A 19,206-nucleotide genomic window follows, 5' to 3' on the forward strand; every position below is an offset into this window, starting at 1 on the left:
TGCAATCCAACTTGCCTCTGCTTATAAGGTGTTTAGAGCGATGATGGTCGCAATCTATTTCAGTCCAGGGAAATCTAACTCCTTTAGTGGCAACGCCTCCAAGGGGCGCAGGTGTACCTGTGGTTAAGGGTGTGGATGAGGGAACAGCCTCATCTTTTGGAGCAGAATGCGCAGTCACCCGGTGGCGGGGACGGAGGCGAAAGCTCTGGGGGTAGAGAAAGCTGGGGGTTTGTGTCAACGCTCCACCCGTCAGGAGCTTCAAGATAAGATAGGGAGGAAGGAAAGATGGAAGTTGGAATGAGAGAGCTGTTGTGGAGAGGAAACCACTCCTGGACCAAAGGCAGGAGGATATCCTGGGTGAGAGAAGGGCGGGTCGGGGGATGGGCGGAGTTGACTTGGAGTCCCAGGGGAAAAGGGGCAGCGAGAGGTCGCTGCCCTCGGGCCCCCCAGGTCGCCGGCGAGTAGCACCGGCGGCGGGCATCCGGCTATACGTCCCTCAAAAGTACCGGGAGAGGAATGGAGAACCGGGCGTCCCGGGCTCCCAGGGGAGGGGAAGCACGCGGGGCGGGGCGGGGAACACCTCCAGCGAGTGCGTGCGGCGCGCGGGGTGGGGGGCGCGATCTCCGCTTCCCCGGGTGCCCCAGCCCGAGCGCACGCCCCCGCGCCCGCGCCCCCCTCCGCAGGCGCGCGCAAGGCGCACTCCCTCTTCCCTCGGCGGCGCGGGGCGCGCACCCGGCCCCCTCCGCGTCTCTCCGCTCTCCCGGCAGAAAGTTAGCAGCGGGGAAGGAACTCGGGGCTGCCACAGCGCGCGGCGGCGGCGGCAGAAGCTGGAGCGGGAGCCGCGGCGGAGCCGGGGAAGCGGGGGCGCTGCAGACGGAGCAGGTGCAGCCGGCGGGTCCGCGCGCCCCCCTCGGTCCCCTTGCCAGAGGCTGAGGGGGGTGGTGGGGGGCCCCCCGGACGCCGCGGGGAGAGCGGGGAGGGGGGCCATGCGGCCGGGCTCCCCCCCGGCGCAGCGGGACAGCGGCCAGGGCCGGGGGCGCAGCGGCGTCGCTTCATGCAGCCGGGGCGGCTGGGCAGCGGCGGCGGCGGCGGCGGCGGCGGCGGGGGCGGCGGCTGAAACCATGTCCGGGCAGCGCCGGGGGCCGCCGCCGCCGCCGCCGCCGCCGCGAGCCGGGAGCCGCGATGGCCCCGTGGCCCGCACCTCCTCCGCCTCCGCCTCCGCCTCCATCTCTCGCGGCGCCGCCGCCGCCCGGCGTCTCGGCTAAGGGCCCGCCGGCGCGCAAGCTGCTTTTCATGTGCACCTTGTCACTGTCCGTCACCTACCTGTGCTACAGTCTCCTGGGCGGCTCGGGCTCCCTGCAGTTCCCTTTGGCGCTGCAGGAGCCGCCGGGCGCCGCCGATCCCCCGCCACCCTCGCTGCCGCCTCCTCCCGTGCGCCTCGGCGCCCCCTCGCAGCCGCCCGCGCCGCCGCCGGACAACGCGAGCCGCGGGGAGCCGCCCGAGACCCCCAGGCAGCCCGCCGCCCCCGGGGCCGACGGCTGGGGGCTGGCGAGCGGCAGCGGGGGCGCCCGGGACGCCTGGCTCCGGACCCCGCTGACCCCCGGCGAGATGGGCACGGCGCAGAGCGCGCTGCTGGAGAGGGAAGCGCCGGAGTCCAGCACCACGGACGAGGAGCTCGCAGGCCGGAGGGCGGCCAACGGGAGCAGCAACGCCGTCAGCACTCCCGACTACGGCGAGAAGAAGCTGCCCCAGGCGCTGATCATCGGGGTCAAGAAAGGAGGGACCCGCGCGCTGCTGGAGGCAATCCGGGTGCACCCGGACGTGCGGGCGGTGGGCGTAGAGCCGCACTTCTTCGACAGGAACTACGAGAAGGGGCTGGAGTGGTACAGGTAGGACCCCGGGCTCGGCGGATGGGATGGGCGCGTGGGGGCAGACCCACGCGGGAAACAGCCGCTCCCCCTGCCCTTGGGGATCCGGCAGCGTTCCGAGAGCCCTGAGCCCCGCGAGGGCTCTGCGCGCCCTGGCGGGGCAGCTCTGGGGGAACGCGGAGAGGGCTGGAGGCTCGCCAGGGATCACTTTATTCCAGGGCGAGGAGAGAGGGGTCCCCCTGCTCTGCTTGCCTCAGACTCCTCATCCCGGGAGCTGTTTTCGGAATCTGCCTAGTTCCAAGTCTGGGAATCCCCAGCCCTCGTGTCCGCGGGGTGTTTCCTAACCCAGGCTCTTGCGGGGCGGTGCGCGTCTGTGTTGGGGACCCCGAGGAATGGAGCTGGACAAGCTGGATTGACTAAAGGGCTTTGGGATTTCCTGGAATCTCTCACGATCGCCCTCAAACGCATTTGCGTGGCTGGAATCCAACTTCAGTATTTTCAGTTTAGAGCAGAATGGACCGGGAACAGTTAAAAACTGGCGAGCTTGGGCTTTCTCGTAAAGACTCAGGATGCCCCCACCTCCAGAACTTTCCGTCCCTCTTGGGCTGCTTGAACCCCGGGTTGATATTGCATCAGGAGCATCTGTGTCTACATGACAGTTGGGTACCCTAGGAGTTTTCATGCCCTGCACCTGCGCCCTTTCTAACCCGTGCCTCATTGCAACAGATTGGAGCTTGTGTCTAGTGAGTTGTTTGTTCATCTCCTTCTTTTTCCACCTTCTGCAAGCAGCGAGGGAAAGGGAGAAGTAGTAAGTTAAGTGCAGGTAAAATAAATTAATCGACCAGCGTTCTCCCCTGCCCTTCCCCTCTTTCCTTTTTTTTTTTTTTTTTATCACTCTGGAAAACAGATCTGGGTGGCTGGCTGCATCTCGGTTGCATCTCAGTAATTAATTACAATTGTCAACCAGAAACACAGGCTTTGTCAGCTAAAGTGATGTTATCATCTTAACAGAGCCAATAGGTAAAATAAGGATTGTTTCCTGACAGGTCGCCTTCTTGTAGAAGAGACGTGCTTTTAAAGTTTAAATTACAGGCTGGGGAAGTTTTAGAAATAACTTAACTTTGGAAATATATAATAAATGTGTGTATTGTGATTAATTTCTTCCCCTTTAAAAAATATGCCTTATGCTTTCAGCTTGAGAGAAGTACACTTAGGCATAAACATTCCAGCACATTAAACTGAAACAGCAAATGTGTCTGTTCATGTCTTGTCTGTTTCAACAGAGAGAACTAATTGCAATATTTTAGGAGGCTTCAAACAGTCCCTTTCTATCAAAACATAAAACAGCAAATGCCTAATTTAACTGGAAAATCAGTATTTATAACATCACAAGCCATGGCTTCCAGTTTGCAATTATAATTAAAAAGGTGTTAGGATGATTAATGCAACAACAGCAAAATAAAAAAAAAAAATGGGGTATGATGTCTGGGAAGGTTTCAGTTGTTTAATTTTTGGTTGTAGGAATGTTCAGGTTCTGCTGTGGGGTAACTGTGGCTCTAGGGGGGTAACCATGGCTTTTTCCAATTCTAATTTTAAAGCTGTGTATCGTGTGAGAAGTGTCAAATGCCCTTTGGGGTAGAGGGAGGCATAAAGATCAAATCTTTCTAACATGTGTTTGGGTTGCTCTGTGGCAGCTGGAAATGGAGAAGGAGGTGTTTTATTCAAATGACTTAAAGTTGATGAAGGGTGTAATGTGGACTGCATGTCAGGAGGTCCCATTGTAGGGTCGGGAGCATTCCCTGAATGAAAAGATAGATGATGCTGACAGATGCCACGTTCTTTTACACTACAGCTGGGAAAAGGAAGTGTGTAAATTGCATTGCTCATAGGACATGGCTGTTGAAGATCTTATTCCAACATGTGGTACCCTCAGCCATCACGGGTGGTCTTTGGAACTTAGCATCCCATAGGACTAAGAGATGCAAATGGAACTAGGTTCACTCGATTCTCACTTAAGAGGACCATGTGATATCTCTGTATCTTCCATCTGCTGCCCCAGCATCAGACCCAGGGTAAGTCCTTATTACACTTAGTGATGCTGATTGAAGTTACTGCAGGGTAATCTATCTAATGTCGAGGAGTCATTTTCCACCCAAATCTGGATGTTGAGAAGACTCCCAGAAACCTTTCGGATCCTAGGATAGCTCTCCAGCCTTAACAGATTCAGCAGTGCTTTGAGGGCATTTTAGGGATTTCTGTTGACTCCATGTCTTTAGCTCCCTCCTCTCTTCACGGGCTTCCCAGGTGGCTCAGTGGTAAAGAATCCACCTGGCAATGTGGGAGATGCAGGTTCAGTCCCTGGGTTGGGAAGATCTCTTGGAGGAGGAAATGACAACTCACTTCAGTATTCTTGCCTGGAAAATTCCGTGGACAGAGGAGCCAGGCAGGCTACAGTCCATGGGGCTGCAAAGAGTTGGACCCAGCTGAGTACACACACACACACACACACTCACACTCTCTCTCTCTCCCTCCCATGTAGGAAGAGGGGATGGCATCCTCACCATGTCAGAGAACGGAAGCAGTGGCATTGATTCAAACCAGTAACAGAAACCCTTCTTCCTGGTTCCCTGGTTCCAGTCTTTTAAAGGGTAGCATCTCTACTTAAATGGTTATAGTACCTCCCTGTTAAATGGTTATAGTATGCTATGCGTTTTATCTGAAATCTTACTCTACTGTTTGCCTGGTTGGAGAGTCACAGGCTAATTAAAGGTTTTGATCCCCTCTTCCCATTATTTGTTTTCCTCTTCTTTTCAACGTGCTTCCCAGTAGCCTACTGATTTGGCGAGTGATTCCGGTGGTTGTGATGTCAGCGAGAGGGAGAGCAAGAAGAAACTGGGGCTGTTCTCGGCAGAGCTGGCGAGAGTTTGCTCGCATTTAGCTAAGCAGCCCAGGTTTTATTTCCTCTGTGTCACTCCGGTTTTGTCTAAATCCGGGTTTTGCTTTCGCCTATGCTGTGGATCTACTGTGATTTAAAAACACGTTTGAGATTAGAACGTGTGCATCAGATTTGCAGGGCAAGATAGGCTGATGGATTAGGATGTGTGTGAAAGCTACGGAACAGCAAGCCTCACTTGGTGGATTGACACAGGCCAGTGATTAATAAGTGGGGGTAGATAAACACCCCCCCCCCAAAGTAAAAGGACAAAGTCACAATATGCTTCTCAATATGAGCTGATACCCACTGTCTGGCAGACACCTTACAGTCCTCTAAGGCATGGGGCCTTGTGGCAAGCCAAGTGGCTGCTGCCATGGCAGAACTCCTCAAAGTGACAGAGATGAGTGAGCCGTGGTCTGTCTTGTGGATTACAGACCATCCAGGGAACGTGACTTCTTGGCTTTGGAAGCCTCTCAGCTGTAGGGCAATGGGAAGTGACCCTCCATGGGGTCAAGATGTTTTCACTGCCAGCAGTTACGACACACGTCCTGTTGGCTGGAGGGAAAGAGCCCGGAGAAGCAGGATCAGTAGTTTCGCTTGTGTTACCGAGAGGAGTGTAATCCTCAGCATCGTTCAGATGCGGTGTCTAGAGAGAGAAGGAAGGAGGGCCGTGTAAGGCACTGGTGTTTATTGAGCATGTGTTATCATGGCAGTTCACGCTTTATAGACGTGTAATCACATCTAGGTGGCATGATGGGCTGTGAGCAAAAGAGGAGCCTTTTTGCTTTACAGTTGGCCCTCAAAGGGGAAAACAACTTGCTCGAGGTTGCTTAGCTGTTCAGGGGTTGAGCTGAGATTTGAAGCTGCAGTTGTCCAAAGGCTAGTACGTAGAGTGCTAGTAAAATGTTTTCCTTCCTTCCTTCTTTCATTCAGCAAACATTGAATGATACTTACCCTGTTTCCAGTACTGTTTTAGGTGTTGGGGATACAACAGTGAACAAGACAGATGAAGCACCTCTTCTCCTGGAACTGACATTTTAGTGGGGGTGGGAGTGGGGAAAAGGGAGACAGCGAACAAACAGGTCTTTCTGCTTACTCTTTTAGTGTGGTTACTGGAAAATTTGAAATTACATGTGTGACTCCTGTTACTTTTATTTCCATTGGGCAGTGTTCCTGTAGAGCATCGCTATTTAAACTTTAAATGCACACAGGTCACCTGGGGGTATTATTAACATGCAGACTCTGCTTCGATAGGTTAAGGGAGGGACCAGAGAGTGTGAATTTCAAATTTCTAAAGTGATACTGATTCTGCTGGTTTCTGGACCTCTCTTTGAGTAGCAGGGGCATAGAAAGTAATTCATGTGTATGTGTATACGTGTTATCAATGATGAGGGAAAACCTCTCTAGAGGTGGTATAAGTATCGTGAATGAGTAAGATTCTCCCATGTGAAGACCTGAGTGGAGAGGTTGCCAAGCAGAGGGAACAGCAAGTGCAAAGGCCCTGAGGTAGAAACAAACCTCATGACTTTTCAAAGGAATCTACAATGTTTGTAGCTGGGCAAAACTGGGTTCAAAACTCGGCTTTGCAACTTACTAGTTGAATGATATGTGTTGGATAACTGACTTAAATATCACTCAGCTTCAGTTTATCTGAGAGCAATTCCTTCCTTGCAGGGTTGTTGGGAGGAATAAGTGGAATGATAAAAGTGAATATATATTCTAAAAAAATGAATATCCCTTCATAGCTGCCATAACATTGACCGGAGGCTTTTATTGGGGATGTTTTTGGGAAAAGACTAATAATGATGGGCTTTGCAATCTATATCTGCTTAACCTTTTAAACCGAGGGTCACTCATCAGATGCCTTCAGGGCTCATGTGGGTAATACATTCGAGTGAAATAGACTAGGTGGGGAGAAACTGGGCCACAGACACTCTGTCCAAAAGGGCAGCCGCTGCTCTGTTCCAGCCACGCCTGTTCTGTGTGCAAATGTAGCATCAGAGGAAGCCTGTCTTCCACTTGGGAAGAGAAACTGGAAATCCGGGTTTTGATGTGAAGTGGCCTGGTTTTTAACATTGGCAATAGATTGAGATTTCTTAAAAGTGCCATGTGGGCCAGCACTGCGGGACAAGCAAAACACATCTGTGGGCTGGTTACAGCCAGCTGGCTACTGGTTAGTGACCTTTGGTTTAAACTCATTTCTGAAAGTAACTGGCATACCAGTACCCTCTGCGGTTGCCAGAATTTGGTACCCTCTGCAGTTGCCAGAATTGTGGCTTAAGTGTGCTCTTTCAATTTAGGTGTTTTCCCCCTTAACCAATTTTGCAACAGCATGAGGGAAGTCTCTCAGATGTATTGTAGCAACAACAAAGGAAGCTGGATATAAACAGGAGCATGAAGCAGAAAAAGACAATTGTAAATAAATTTCCCTTTTGTTCCCAGCAAACATTTTCTTGAGGGCGGGAAGATTCTCAAGTTGTTCACTGCTTAATCAGGAGTGCCTATATTTGATCCATATAGATCAGTTGCACCAGGAAAATAGATTCTGGTCCTGTGAACTGAGTCAGAAAAATTGGGTTCTAGGTTTTTCTTCGCTACACACTAATTTTACTGGATGTCAAGTTTTCTTAAAAGCTTCTTCCTTCCTTCTCTCCTTTCTTCCTCCTTCTCCTTTCTTCCTTCTTTCTCTGTTATTTACATTATGCATGCATGCTCAGTTGCATCCGACTCTTTGTGACCCCCATGGATTGTAGCCCACCAGGCTCTTCTGTTCATAGGATTTCCCAGGAAGGAATTCCAGAGTAGGTTTCCGTTTCCTTCTCCAGAGGATCTTCCTGACCCAGAGATTAAAAAACCCACCTCTCCTGTGTTTCCTGCATTGGTAGGTGGATTCTTTACCCCTGAGCCACCAGAGAAGCCCATTTACATGATGAGACTTTATAATCTCCATAAGGTCCATTCAGTCACTAACATATTTTGGTTCTAGAATAAACTTCTGTCTTGGACTCTTCAGAGGAAAGAAGCTAGTCGGCTAGAAGCAATGCACTTTAGAATATGTATTTGTATCTCTGAACCTGTCATATAGCATCCTCACTGTAAGACCTTGGATGAACTAATATCACCAAGCCTCAATTTCTTCATTTGCAGAATGGGCTCAATAGTATTTCCTTCCAAGGGATGATGTGAGAAAGAAATGAAATGACATTCAAAGTGCCCCACACAGTTTATGATATAATTTATTTCCCTTTCCCCTTTTCTCTCTCCCATTTTCCTTCTTTTTGCTTTTCTTCTTCATTTTCCTTCCATTCCTTCCTTTTATCCTTCCCATCAGTACAGAAGGCCCTAAAGAGATGCTGTAATGCATTTTTCATTTGAACACAGCCTTTTATTTCAAGATTATGTCCGAATGAGGGATTTCCAACCCTGAAGCATCTCTTAAGTAGCTCTCCAGAGAATAATCAAAACCAGATTCCAGAATTTAGTCTGTTGTAACTCGAGCTGAAGGAGAAGAGTCTGATTTCAGGAGGCAAGTGAAGCCAAAATTCTCCATCACGGGGATGGGACAGGGAGCTGGTGAGGCTCTCTGGGTTGGCCTGCGGACACTTTCTATAGCCTGTGATAGAAATTGATGCCACTTGCCCCGATAGGTACAGAGGAGTTTAGGATGCCAAGGCCATGCTTGTCTTCAGTTTTTCAGCAGAATTGAAAGCTTTTGAGAATGAGGATGGTTCGGGGAGACCCCACAGAACTCCCTGTCTTGAGATTTGGCAGTTTTCACTAGGGAGTTCTCCAGCCATCACAACATGATTTATTTATTTTTATTTTTGTAAATCATGCCAGTCATTTTTACTTTTAAATTGAGTCAGGAGAGAAGCCGTGAGACTTCAGGTGATTGAGGGATTGCTAGGGTTGCACGGTAGAAAGTTTTAAAGGTTTTGGTTTTGCATAATGGATGATATCTCTGGAACTGATGGAACCACCACCCTGTTAAAGAATCTCTTGATTCTATTGGTTTCTGCGGCTTAACAAGCTCTTCTATAACTGTCTTGGGAATTTCAATCTGAAATTATAATTCACTGAGGGAGCCCTTCTGCCTATCTTGCCATTAATTAAAAGCAGGCAGTTGATTTTTAACACACGCTAGTTAGGATTGCCTTTCTTTAAAAACACTTTTTTCTTTCAACCTTTATTTAAGAATGTATAAAGCATATATGCAGGAAAACAAAGCATTAGGCCTTATTTTTTTTGGCTATAAGTGGTAGAAATTGAGTTTAAGCTATTGTAAATTGAGAAAGGTAATTATAGGTTTATTACTTGGAAAGTCTAAGGGGTCGTGGTTTCAGGAGAAGTTGAATCCGGGTCTCTGTTTCTGTCTGGTCTTTGCTGTGTTTGCTCTGCCTGGCCCCATTCTCAGGTCATCTCACTGCACTTTAAGCAGGATGGTAAGCAGCAACCCTAGACAAGCATTGTTTGGTTTATCAATTCTTTTGGAAAACTTTTTTTCTTAAGGGCTTCTGTAAGAAATTGCTGGAGATGCTGTTGACCCAGATTGGCTCATGTGCTCATTCCTAAGCAACCTGTGTGGTGCTCTCATCAGGCCGGGGGGTGTAGCCACCCCTTTGGCTTGGGGTGGTGATGGGAGTAGGGAAGGAGGCTTATTCCCATTGCAACCATAGGGAAGAGTTTCCCTGTAAAGAATGAGATATTCAAGGGTTCTATTGATAAAAGAATTAGGGACCACTTAACACCACATATACATTAAGCCTCTGAAGATCCGCTCTGGAAACGGTATATGATCTCTCCCACTTTTTTAAGTCAGAAAGAGGTACAAGTGGTTAGTTTGGGGAAGTTGAGTGTACTTGTTAGTTCAGTTATTTATTCATTAAACATGTATTAAATGTCAGCTATGTGTCAGACATAAATCAGTCATAGCCAGTGATCTGAAAGAACTCAAGTGGAGAAATGGACAATTAAGTGATTACATTACAAGGTAAAGTCCTGACAAAGTGCCATTTATTCTAGGAATGGAAGGATGGTTTGATCTTGGGAAACCTAATAAATTGTGTGATTTATTCTTCATACTTTTCACTTAGAGAAAAATCTTATTTATTTTATGGATGCTAAAAAGTCTGGTAAAGCTAAGCATTTATTCCTGATTTTTAGAACATTTGCTGATAAAATCAGATCATAACCCAAAGCCAGCATCGTATTTTATGGTGTAACACTAGAAATATCCCCGTTAAATCCAGAACAAGACCAGAATGCCCATTATCCTCATTGCTATTTACCATTGCTCAGGAATAAATAGATAATCCAGTGAGGTGAAAGAGAATAAGAATGGAGAAGATAGAATTATCACTGGTTGCTAGTAATTTCATCTCTTTTTGGAAGACCTAAGATAAGCAATCCCCACTCCCACGCATAAAACTATTAGAAATAATAATGGAATTCTTTAAGGTGACTGGTAAGGAAATTACTATGCAAAATCTATCGTTTTCCTATATGCCCATGCCAAGCATTTTGAAAATATAATGAGAGAAAATATCCTATTTATAGAACCAAGCAAAGAGACAAAATAACCAGGAATAAATTTAGCAAAACTTGCAAAGGACTTGCAAGAACAAAATTTTAATACTTTAGTGAGGGGTGTCAGAGAAGAAGACAGTCACTACGAGTCCTCTTTCTCTGGGATAGCATTTCTTTCTTTTCCTTCCCTACCCACTTGTTATTGGCTATCTTTGCTACTACATTTAGGTCAGGTATGTTCGAGAGTGGTCTGAAGATATTGCTTCTATGAACATAGTCAACATGTTGTACTTCATATGCAAGATTCCCTTACTTTCCACCTTTTACTTAACTGAGGGGAGGATGGTAAGACAACTACTACTGTTCAGGTTCATAAACAGTGTTGGAATTCCTCATGGAGGGCTGGTGCTGACCGCTTTATATCTCAGACTGAAGGGACTTCACTGGTGACTCCGTGGTAAAGAATCCAGCTGCCCATGCAAAACACACGGTTTCTCTTGTTGAGGTCTGACGGAAAACATCTCAATTCTGTTAAGCAGTTATCCTTCAGTAAAAAATAAGTTAAAAAAAAAAAAAAAAGAGAGAGACATGGGTTCATTCTCTAGGTTGGGAAGATCCCCTGGAGGAGGAAATGGCAACCCACTCCAGTATACTTGTCTGGGAAATCCCGTGGACAGAGGAGATTGGTGGGATTGCAAAAATCGGATACAACTTAAGTGATTAAACAACAGCAAGAATCATTCCTAGTGTAGATTAACTGGTGAATTGGTGTAAATGAGTAAATTTAGGTGCACTTCTGTTGTTACAAAGTAACACCAAGCAATGAATCACAGACAAGTGATGGTTCTTTAATGAAACGAGGAGGTGAGGATGTAAGATTTGGACCTGAAAGAATCATAGTAGTAATGTGGTAAGAATCTCAGTGGTGGACACATATGGTGGGTGCCAGGCTCTGCCCCAAGCAGCGGTTTCAGTCATGCCAGGAGCCTGGTGAGACAGCTACTGTGATCGCCCATGTTGTACAGGTCAGGAAACTGAGGCACAGACAGGTCATGGGACTTGGTCACGATGTGGCGTTGGGATTCAGACCTAGGCGTCTGGCTCCAAACATACAGCATTTCATTTGTCCCCACGCTGTTTTCCACTGGAAGGGCGGTCTTCCAGCTTCCTGGGAGTGAATAGTAAATGCCAGTATTTCTGTGCTGGAAGCTTCTGGTTTCCCACGCGTGCCTGGCCTGCCTGCTGGACAGGCTGATTGTGGAGTTTTGCCCCCAAAACGGACCATGAAAGTGTCTCCTTTTCTCTTCTGGGACCAAGCTCAGTCTCACTTCAGGACATTTTATTTTATTAAAAAAATTTTTTTTAATGTAATTGTTTTGATTTTGCTGAGTCTTCGATGCTTTGAGGACTGTTTTTCTTTAGCTGTGGCAAGCAGGGGCGACTCTGTAGCTGAGTGCATGGGCTTCTCGTGGCGGTGGCGTCTCTTGTTTCGGAGCACGGGCTCTAGGGCCCGGAGGCTTCAGGAGTTGAGACTCGAGGCTGTAGAGCACTTGCTCAGTACTTGTGGCTTACTTGCTCCTTGGCATGTGGGATCTTCACGGATCAGGGATCGAACCTGTATCTCCCTCATTGGCAGGCGGATTCTTTACGACTGAGCCCCCAGGGAAGCTCCAGGACAGTTTAATTCTCTCTTTCCTCTTCTGGGAATTCTCCGCCCCCATGGCCCCCTGCAAATCCCACTACTGCAATGCGTATCTGGTTATCTGTCCTTCAGATTTTGGCTCACATTTCAGATTCCCCCAAAGACCTCTCCTCACTACCTAATTTAAAGACCCTTTTCCACTTCAGAGCTTGTTCTACTGTTTTGTTTTCTTCAGAGTATGTATTACTCTCTCAAATCCTCCTAATGACTTCGCTGTCCCTCCCAGAAGATCAAGTGCATGGGTCTTGTCCCACCTGTTTTCGCCAGGGTTCTGAGCCAGAAGCAGTACTTGGCACAGGTAGGCACTTCATGATGGTGGCTTATTCATCACTAATTCTGAATCAGTGACAGTTTATTGAATGAAAGGGGTACCTTCTCTGTGCCATTTTCTTACAAAACTCCAGGCTTCTGCAAAGAAATCACGCACTCACACTCCTTGAGAACTCTGGCTAAGAATTGTTCTCAGTTCTCTCACGTACTATTTTTGCAAGACTATTTTGGGTACAAGAAAGAGAAGCCCACTCAAACAAGCTGTGTGGGCTAGACAGTCTCCCCAAAAGGTCCCGCCGGCACACCACGTTACCTGATTTATCCTTCACAGCGGTTTCATGAAGTAGGTACCGTCTTATCCCAGTATCACAAAATCAAGAGAATGAGACTTCAGCAGGGCAGGTGACAGTCGCGGGGTCACACCGCAGGCTTTCCCAAGCCAGGCCCCTTTCCATTGTTGACAGGTGGCCTTTGGTTCCTGGCCTTTGTTGCTATAGATGCCAGAGTTTTAGGAGAGCCTGGATTATTCCTGATAGGCTGTTATACTCCAAGAGTAGTTGGTATTATCTTTCTCTAAATGCATGATCAAAATGCCATAATTGCCACTTAATCATCAAACAGTTAAGTGGAGGCTGTGTTCGATTTGTTACACATGATAGGTGTAAATCCACCTTTCTGCCTCCACGTTAAGGCCTCAGCAAAAGGTTGGAGGTTTGGAGCTGAGGAAATGTGAGTTGTTTCCTCAGTCTGAGTGCCTTTATCCTAGGGCCACGTGCCTGTTTGGAGCTCTGTGATATTTAGGAAAGAAAGCAGAACCTAAAATCAGAAAGTAAAGATTGGAGTCTGAGTGCTGTGTCTACCTTGCTTTGGGTGACTAGAGAGTATTTAGCCGTTGAGCCTTTGTTTTCTCATCTTTGAAATGGGAACATCAGTTTCTAATAAGCCCTGAGTGATTTTGCAAGGGCAGAATCCTGGTGACGTGCTGGCATCTGCTTTGTCTACATCCTGTAGTTGTTGTTAATCCACACACGTTTCCGTGAACTCCCCCAGGTAATTGGTTTTCTGGAATGTTGCACTCCAGGGAGTACCTGAAATACAGGACAGGCACTCTTATCATCGAGTTAGATTAAGAAGTTTAATTTACAGGAACTATTATATACCATGGATATCAAACATTGTGAGGGCAGACTGTATAAAGATCCAGAGAATTCCTGGAGAACCTCTGTCTGCAAAATTCTTTTCCCTGACTCATGACCACTGAGGCATCTTTCTTTCACACTGAAAGAACATAAAAAGCCATAGGGCACATGTGCTTTTGAGGAGTGCCCTGCAGTGGATGAGCTTTGGGAGTGACCAGAAGATTCTCTCCTTTTGCTCTCAAATGGCTGGTCACCCCCTTTTCCTGTGTACCCTCTCTGCATTTACCAGGTGGGCATAGTAATGTCCCACCTTCTGGCTGCCTGACTGGCCTACTATCTAAGCTGTGGAAGGCGTGATAACACATACTCCCAATAACTACATCCTAATCTCCCAAACCTGTGATCATGCTGCATCACACGGCAAAGAAGAATTAAGGTTGCAGATGGAATTATGATTGCTCAACAGCTAACCTTGAGGTGGGCGATCATCCCGGATTATCTGGATGAGCCCCCATGTAATCACAGGAGTCCTTTCAAACGGAAGAGGGGGCAGAAGAGAGAGATTCAGAGGGAAGGCAGCACAGAAGGGACTCAGCCCTCTGTTGCTCATTTTGAAGATAGAAGGGGCCAGGAGCCAAGGAATTCAGGCCTCTTCCAGAAGCTACAACAAAGGCCAGGAAATGGATTCTTCCTTGGAAGGTCAGAAGGAATACAGTCCTCTTGACACTTTGTTGCCCATGGAGACCTATTTCAGACTTCCGACTTCCAGCGTGTGCCGCCAGTTAGTTTGGGGTCATTTGTTGCAGCAACAAAACATTCTTCCCAGTGCTCTCTAGAAGCCACCATCTTGTTTCTTTTCTTCCCTTTCCTTTTCCTCTTTTTCTGGAAAATATCACCTCTCGGGCTCCTGAGGTGTCTTGCTAGATAGCAGCATAGATGTCACCATGGGCTATTTGCAGATGGTCACTGTATTAGTTGGACTTCCCAGGTGGTGCAGTGATAATGAATCTGCCTGCCAATGCAGGAGACACAGGTTCTGTCCCTGGGTTAGGAATATCCCCTGGAGAAGGAAATGTCAATTCCCTTCAGTATTCTTGCCTGGAGAGTTCCGTGGACAGAGGAGCCTGGCAGGCTACAGTCCGAGGGGTCAGAAAGTCAGACACGACTGAACATGCATACACGCACTGTACTAGTTAGGAGAAAAACTGAACTGTTGCAACAAAGAGAACCCAACCTACAGTGGCTTTACATAAGAAAGATGATTTTTCTCTGAAATTCAGTATTCAAATTGAATATTCAATATTCAAAATGAAATGTCAACATTCAAAGTTTGTAGCAATCAGTGCTGCCTGAGACCAACCTCTCAGGAGGAACCCAAGCTGAAAACTGTGAGTTCAGGTGGGTGGGCATGAATGTTTGAGTCGCAGCACCCCCTGGGTACTCCAGTCTGGACTGCTGGGGTGGCCATGCTCAGGAAGACCAATCAGAGACTCAAGTTCCATTCTTTCCATCTTGTTGCTCTGCCATCCCCTGGGGAGCTTGTTAGAAATGCAGAACCCCAGATCCCACCCCAAACTTTCTGAAGCGGAATTTACAATTTTTAAAAAGATTTTAATTATCTGTTTTTGGCCGTGCTGGGTCTTCATTACTGCCCGCAGCTTTCTCGAGGTGCGGTGAGTGGGTGGCTGGTCTTGGTTGTGGTGCTCAGGCAGCTCACTGCCGTGGCTTGTCTTTTTGCAGAGCTTGGTCCTCCAGGCACATGGGCTTCAGTAGCTGTAGTGCGTGGGCTCCGTAGTTGTGGCTCTCAGGCTCTGGAGCTGGCTCTCAGTAGTTGTTTTGCTTGGGCTTAATTCCTCCGAGGCATGTGGGATCCTCCTGGATCAGGGATCGAACCCGTGTCCCTTGCATCGCAAGGCAGATTCTTACTCACTGGACCATCAGAGAAGCCCCAGAATTACATTTTAAGAAGACACTTGGGGAATTATTTTGCACAAAGTTTGAAGAAGGTTGCTTTGTAGTAAACCTGTTCAGCTTTCAGCACTGTGGATCTTTGGGATCAGGAATGTCTTCGTGGTGGAGGGCTGCTCTATGCGTTGTAAGATGTTTTGCAACCCCTCTGACTGCTGCCCTTCCCAGTTGCCAGTGGTTAACTCCTCACCCCCACCCCCCCTCCATCTGAGCAGCCAAAAATACCTCCAAACATTGCCAGGTGTCCTTGGGGAGCAAAATTGCCTGTGGTTGACTGAGAACCCCTGCCTTAAAGGATTTTTCTCCTAGGTTCAGAGCTGAAACTCTACCCCATTTACCTTCCAGCAAACAGTTCAGCAAAGAGGGCAAAGTGCAGGAAGTAATTTCCTTTTAAGCAAGTGGAGGAAGTGACACTCATGACTTCTGCTCTTTCTCTTGGTGAGAATTCCACTACAGGACCACACTGAACTGCAGGGGATTCTAGGAATGATAAGAATGTTTCTGTATTCAAGAGGGAGGGGAGAATGAGTCTGGGGTCATTTGCTAAAGTATCTGCTAAAGTAACTAACACAAGGATGTGATTATACTTGACCTCTTTTTATTATCTTCCATCCAGAAGGGAATCCAGTTGGAAGGATGAAATAAATCGAGTGGGCATAAGGCTTTTTGCTGGGCTTCCTAGGTGGTACTAGTGGTAAAGAACCCTCCCCCACCTCACCAGTATAGGAGATGTAAGAGACATGGGTTCGATCCCTGGGTCGGGAGGATCCCCTGGAGGAGGAAATGGCAACCCACTCCAGGATTCTTTCCTGGAGAATCCCATAACACAGGAGCCTAGAAGGCGGCAGTCCACAGAATTGCAGAGTCAGACACAACTGAAGCAACTTAGCACACATGCAATGCTTTTTGCATGGAACATGGAACTATTTTAGGAGGTCTTGGGATATTTTAGAAGGACACATAAAATTTACCTGATTTTCTAATTCTGTTAAGAATTTAATATTTTCTAAACATCAGTCAAGGTTTTTTATGCCATAAAAATGTACTTACCTATATTGATCTTTCATATTAAAAATAATAATTTTCTTCTGTATTTGTAAAGACTATGTTATTATGATAAATGTGTTTGATCAGATGAAGATATATGTACATACACACATCTGTGTTTGTATACCTAGGTAGCTGTATACCTATCTATCTACATATCTATTGATCTGCCTTGGTACCACACACATCTCTTGCCCAGTAGACTTCTAGCCTTGTTTCTGCTAATACTCTTTTTTATTTTTTAAATTAATTAATTTATTTTAATTGGAGGCTAATTACTTTACAGTATTGTGGAGGTTTTTGCCGTACATTGACATGAATCAGCCATGGGTGTACATATGTCCCCCGTCCCAAACCCCCCTCCCGCCTCCCTCCCCATCCCATCCCTCTGGGTCATCCCAGTGCACCGGCTTTGAGTGCCCTGTTTCATGCATCGAACTTGGACTGGTCATCTATTTCACATAATATAGATGTGTATAGGTAATATACACGTTTCAATGCTATTCTCTTAGATAATCCCACCCTTGCCTTCTTCCACAGAGTCTAAAAGGCTGTTCTTTTTATCTGTGTCTCCTTTGCTGTCTTGCACATAGGGTTGTCATCACCATCTTTCTAAATTCCATATATATGTGTTAATATACTGTATTGGTAACACTCTTTCTTAAAATTAATTAATTATGTATTTTTGGCTCATGGGCCTTTTGTTGCACAGAATTTCTCTAGTTGTGGCGAGCAGGGGCTACCCTCTAGTTGGGATGTGTGGGTTTATTATTGTGGCGGTTTCTTTTGTTGCAGAGCACGGGCTCTGGGGTGTGTGGGCATCAGTATTATGCCTTTTGGACTTACTTAACCCTCAGCATGTGGGATCTTAGTTTCCCGACCAAGGATTGAACCTGTTTCCCCTGCATTGAAAGGTGGGTTCTTAACCACTGGACCACCAGGGAAGTCCCTCTGCTAATGCCCTTGACTTCTGTAGTCTGCTCTTCACATTGACTAGAGTGAGTGATACTTTTAGGACATAAAGCAGATCACATCACTCTCCTACTCCACATTTTCCAATGACTTTTTATCAACCTAAAAGAAAGTTCTAAGTCCTGATCATGATTTATAAAGCCCTAAAGATCCCTGCCCACCTCTTTACCCACAGTCAAGAGCCTTCTTGTCTTTGCTTCTTTGCCTGAATCATACTAATCTCCTCGCTTTGTATGTGCTGCAAGAAACCAAACGTGGCCTGTCATGGAGCCTTTGCACTTGTTGTCTCCTCCACTTGTAATGCTTTTTCCTTAGATAACTGCATACTTTGCATCCGCTCTTCATTCGGGCCTCTGCTCAACTGTCTCTCCTCAATATGACCTTTTCTTGTACTACCTGGACTTACCAGGGCTTCCCTAGTAGCTCAACTGATAAAGAACTTGCAATGCAGGAGACCCTGGTTCAGTTCCTGGGTTGGGAAGATCCCCTGGTGAAGGCTACGCACTCGAGTATTCTTGAGTTTCCCTGGTGGCTCAGCCTGTAAAGACTCCGCCTGCAATGTGGGAGACCTGGGTTCAGTCCCTGGGTTGGGAAGATCCCCTGGAGAAGGGAATGGTACCCACTCTGCTCTTCTGGCCTGGAGAATTCCATGGACTGTATAGCCCATAGAGTCACAAAGAGTCAGACACGACTGAGCAAATTTCACTTTCACTTTTCACCTGGACTGACTTTGTGCACTCCTAGTGGTATGAGCTCCAGTCATTGGAAAGCACTGATAAAACAGTGTCACCATTAATATTTTCTTAATTCCATGGTTATTTTGATTCTGCCCAGACTTCTGTTTTCTTGTTGTTTAGTTGCTAAGTCGTGTCCGACTCTTCACAACCCCATGGATTGCAGTACACCAGGCTTCCCTGTCCACTATCTCCCGGGGTTTGCTCAAACTCATGTCCATTGAGTCTGGTTTCTTAATTTTCTGGTTTGTAATTCTGCCATCCTGGAGGGAAGATCTCGTTCTGATCAAAATGAGCATGATTAAAAAAAAAAAAAAAAAAAAAAATGGCCAGGACAGTGCTGGGGTCCATTTAAAAGATGTTTATGGAACTGTGAGCTATTCCTGCTATTTAAGTACATCGCCACTAGGTGGTGGTCATGTGACACAGACTGATCTCAAAGCAAGGCTTTTCCTGAGTCAAAAGATGTTTGAGTGAACTCAGGTTGCTTCCAATGTGGGCTAATCCCATGTATTTTGCCCCTGCAAAATGAGAGACTTTATAAAAGGCTCACATTCAGTAAACAATAAACAGGCAAAACAGATGTTTAGAGAACGTTTAAAACAAACAAACTCAAACACAGTTGGCTATCTTTTCTCTCTACCCACTTCTTAGCCAATTTTTAAGATTTATTTTTGGATACAAAGAGTATATTGCCAGGTGGCATTTTTCTTTCCTTACTAGCTATGGATATCTGAATACGGACAAACAAAATGAACATACCATGTTTCCATAAATATTTAAGACATTTAATGTTAGAAATTATTATAATAATGTATATGCCAGATATTAAATAGATTACTATCCATTTAGACTCTGAAAATTGCATGGTGATCTCAGCCAACAAAAACCCTGTAACCTTACCTGGAACCACCATTTTTCTTATTTAGAATAAAATATGAGTTTTTTTCGGTACTCACTGGCTCTTATTCATGTATGAATTGCTGTGTGAGAGTCTTCTTTTAGTTTACTTTCAACTCTTGACATTGATGCTCCTAGATTTCTT

At 46.7% G+C, this 19,206-nt stretch overlaps 1 protein-coding gene across 1 annotated transcript in view; it reads left to right on the plus strand.

Annotated features, from left to right (window-relative positions):
- The first annotated feature begins 1,182 nt into the window (after positions 1-1,182).
- HS3ST4 (heparan sulfate-glucosamine 3-sulfotransferase 4) overlaps positions 1,183-19,206 on the plus strand; it is a 469,325-nt gene continuing 451,301 nt past the window's right edge. Inside the window, exon 1 of the mRNA XM_065920329.1 lies at positions 1,183-1,889. Coding sequence (XP_065776401.1) covers positions 1,183-1,889 — 707 coding nt within the window. The remainder of the gene's footprint in view (positions 1,890-19,206) is intronic.

Source organism: Muntiacus reevesi, chromosome 2, assembly GCF_963930625.1.
Source record: "Muntiacus reevesi chromosome 2, mMunRee1.1, whole genome shotgun sequence".
In the NCBI taxonomy this organism is placed as follows: Eukaryota; Metazoa; Chordata; class Mammalia; order Artiodactyla; family Cervidae; genus Muntiacus; species Muntiacus reevesi.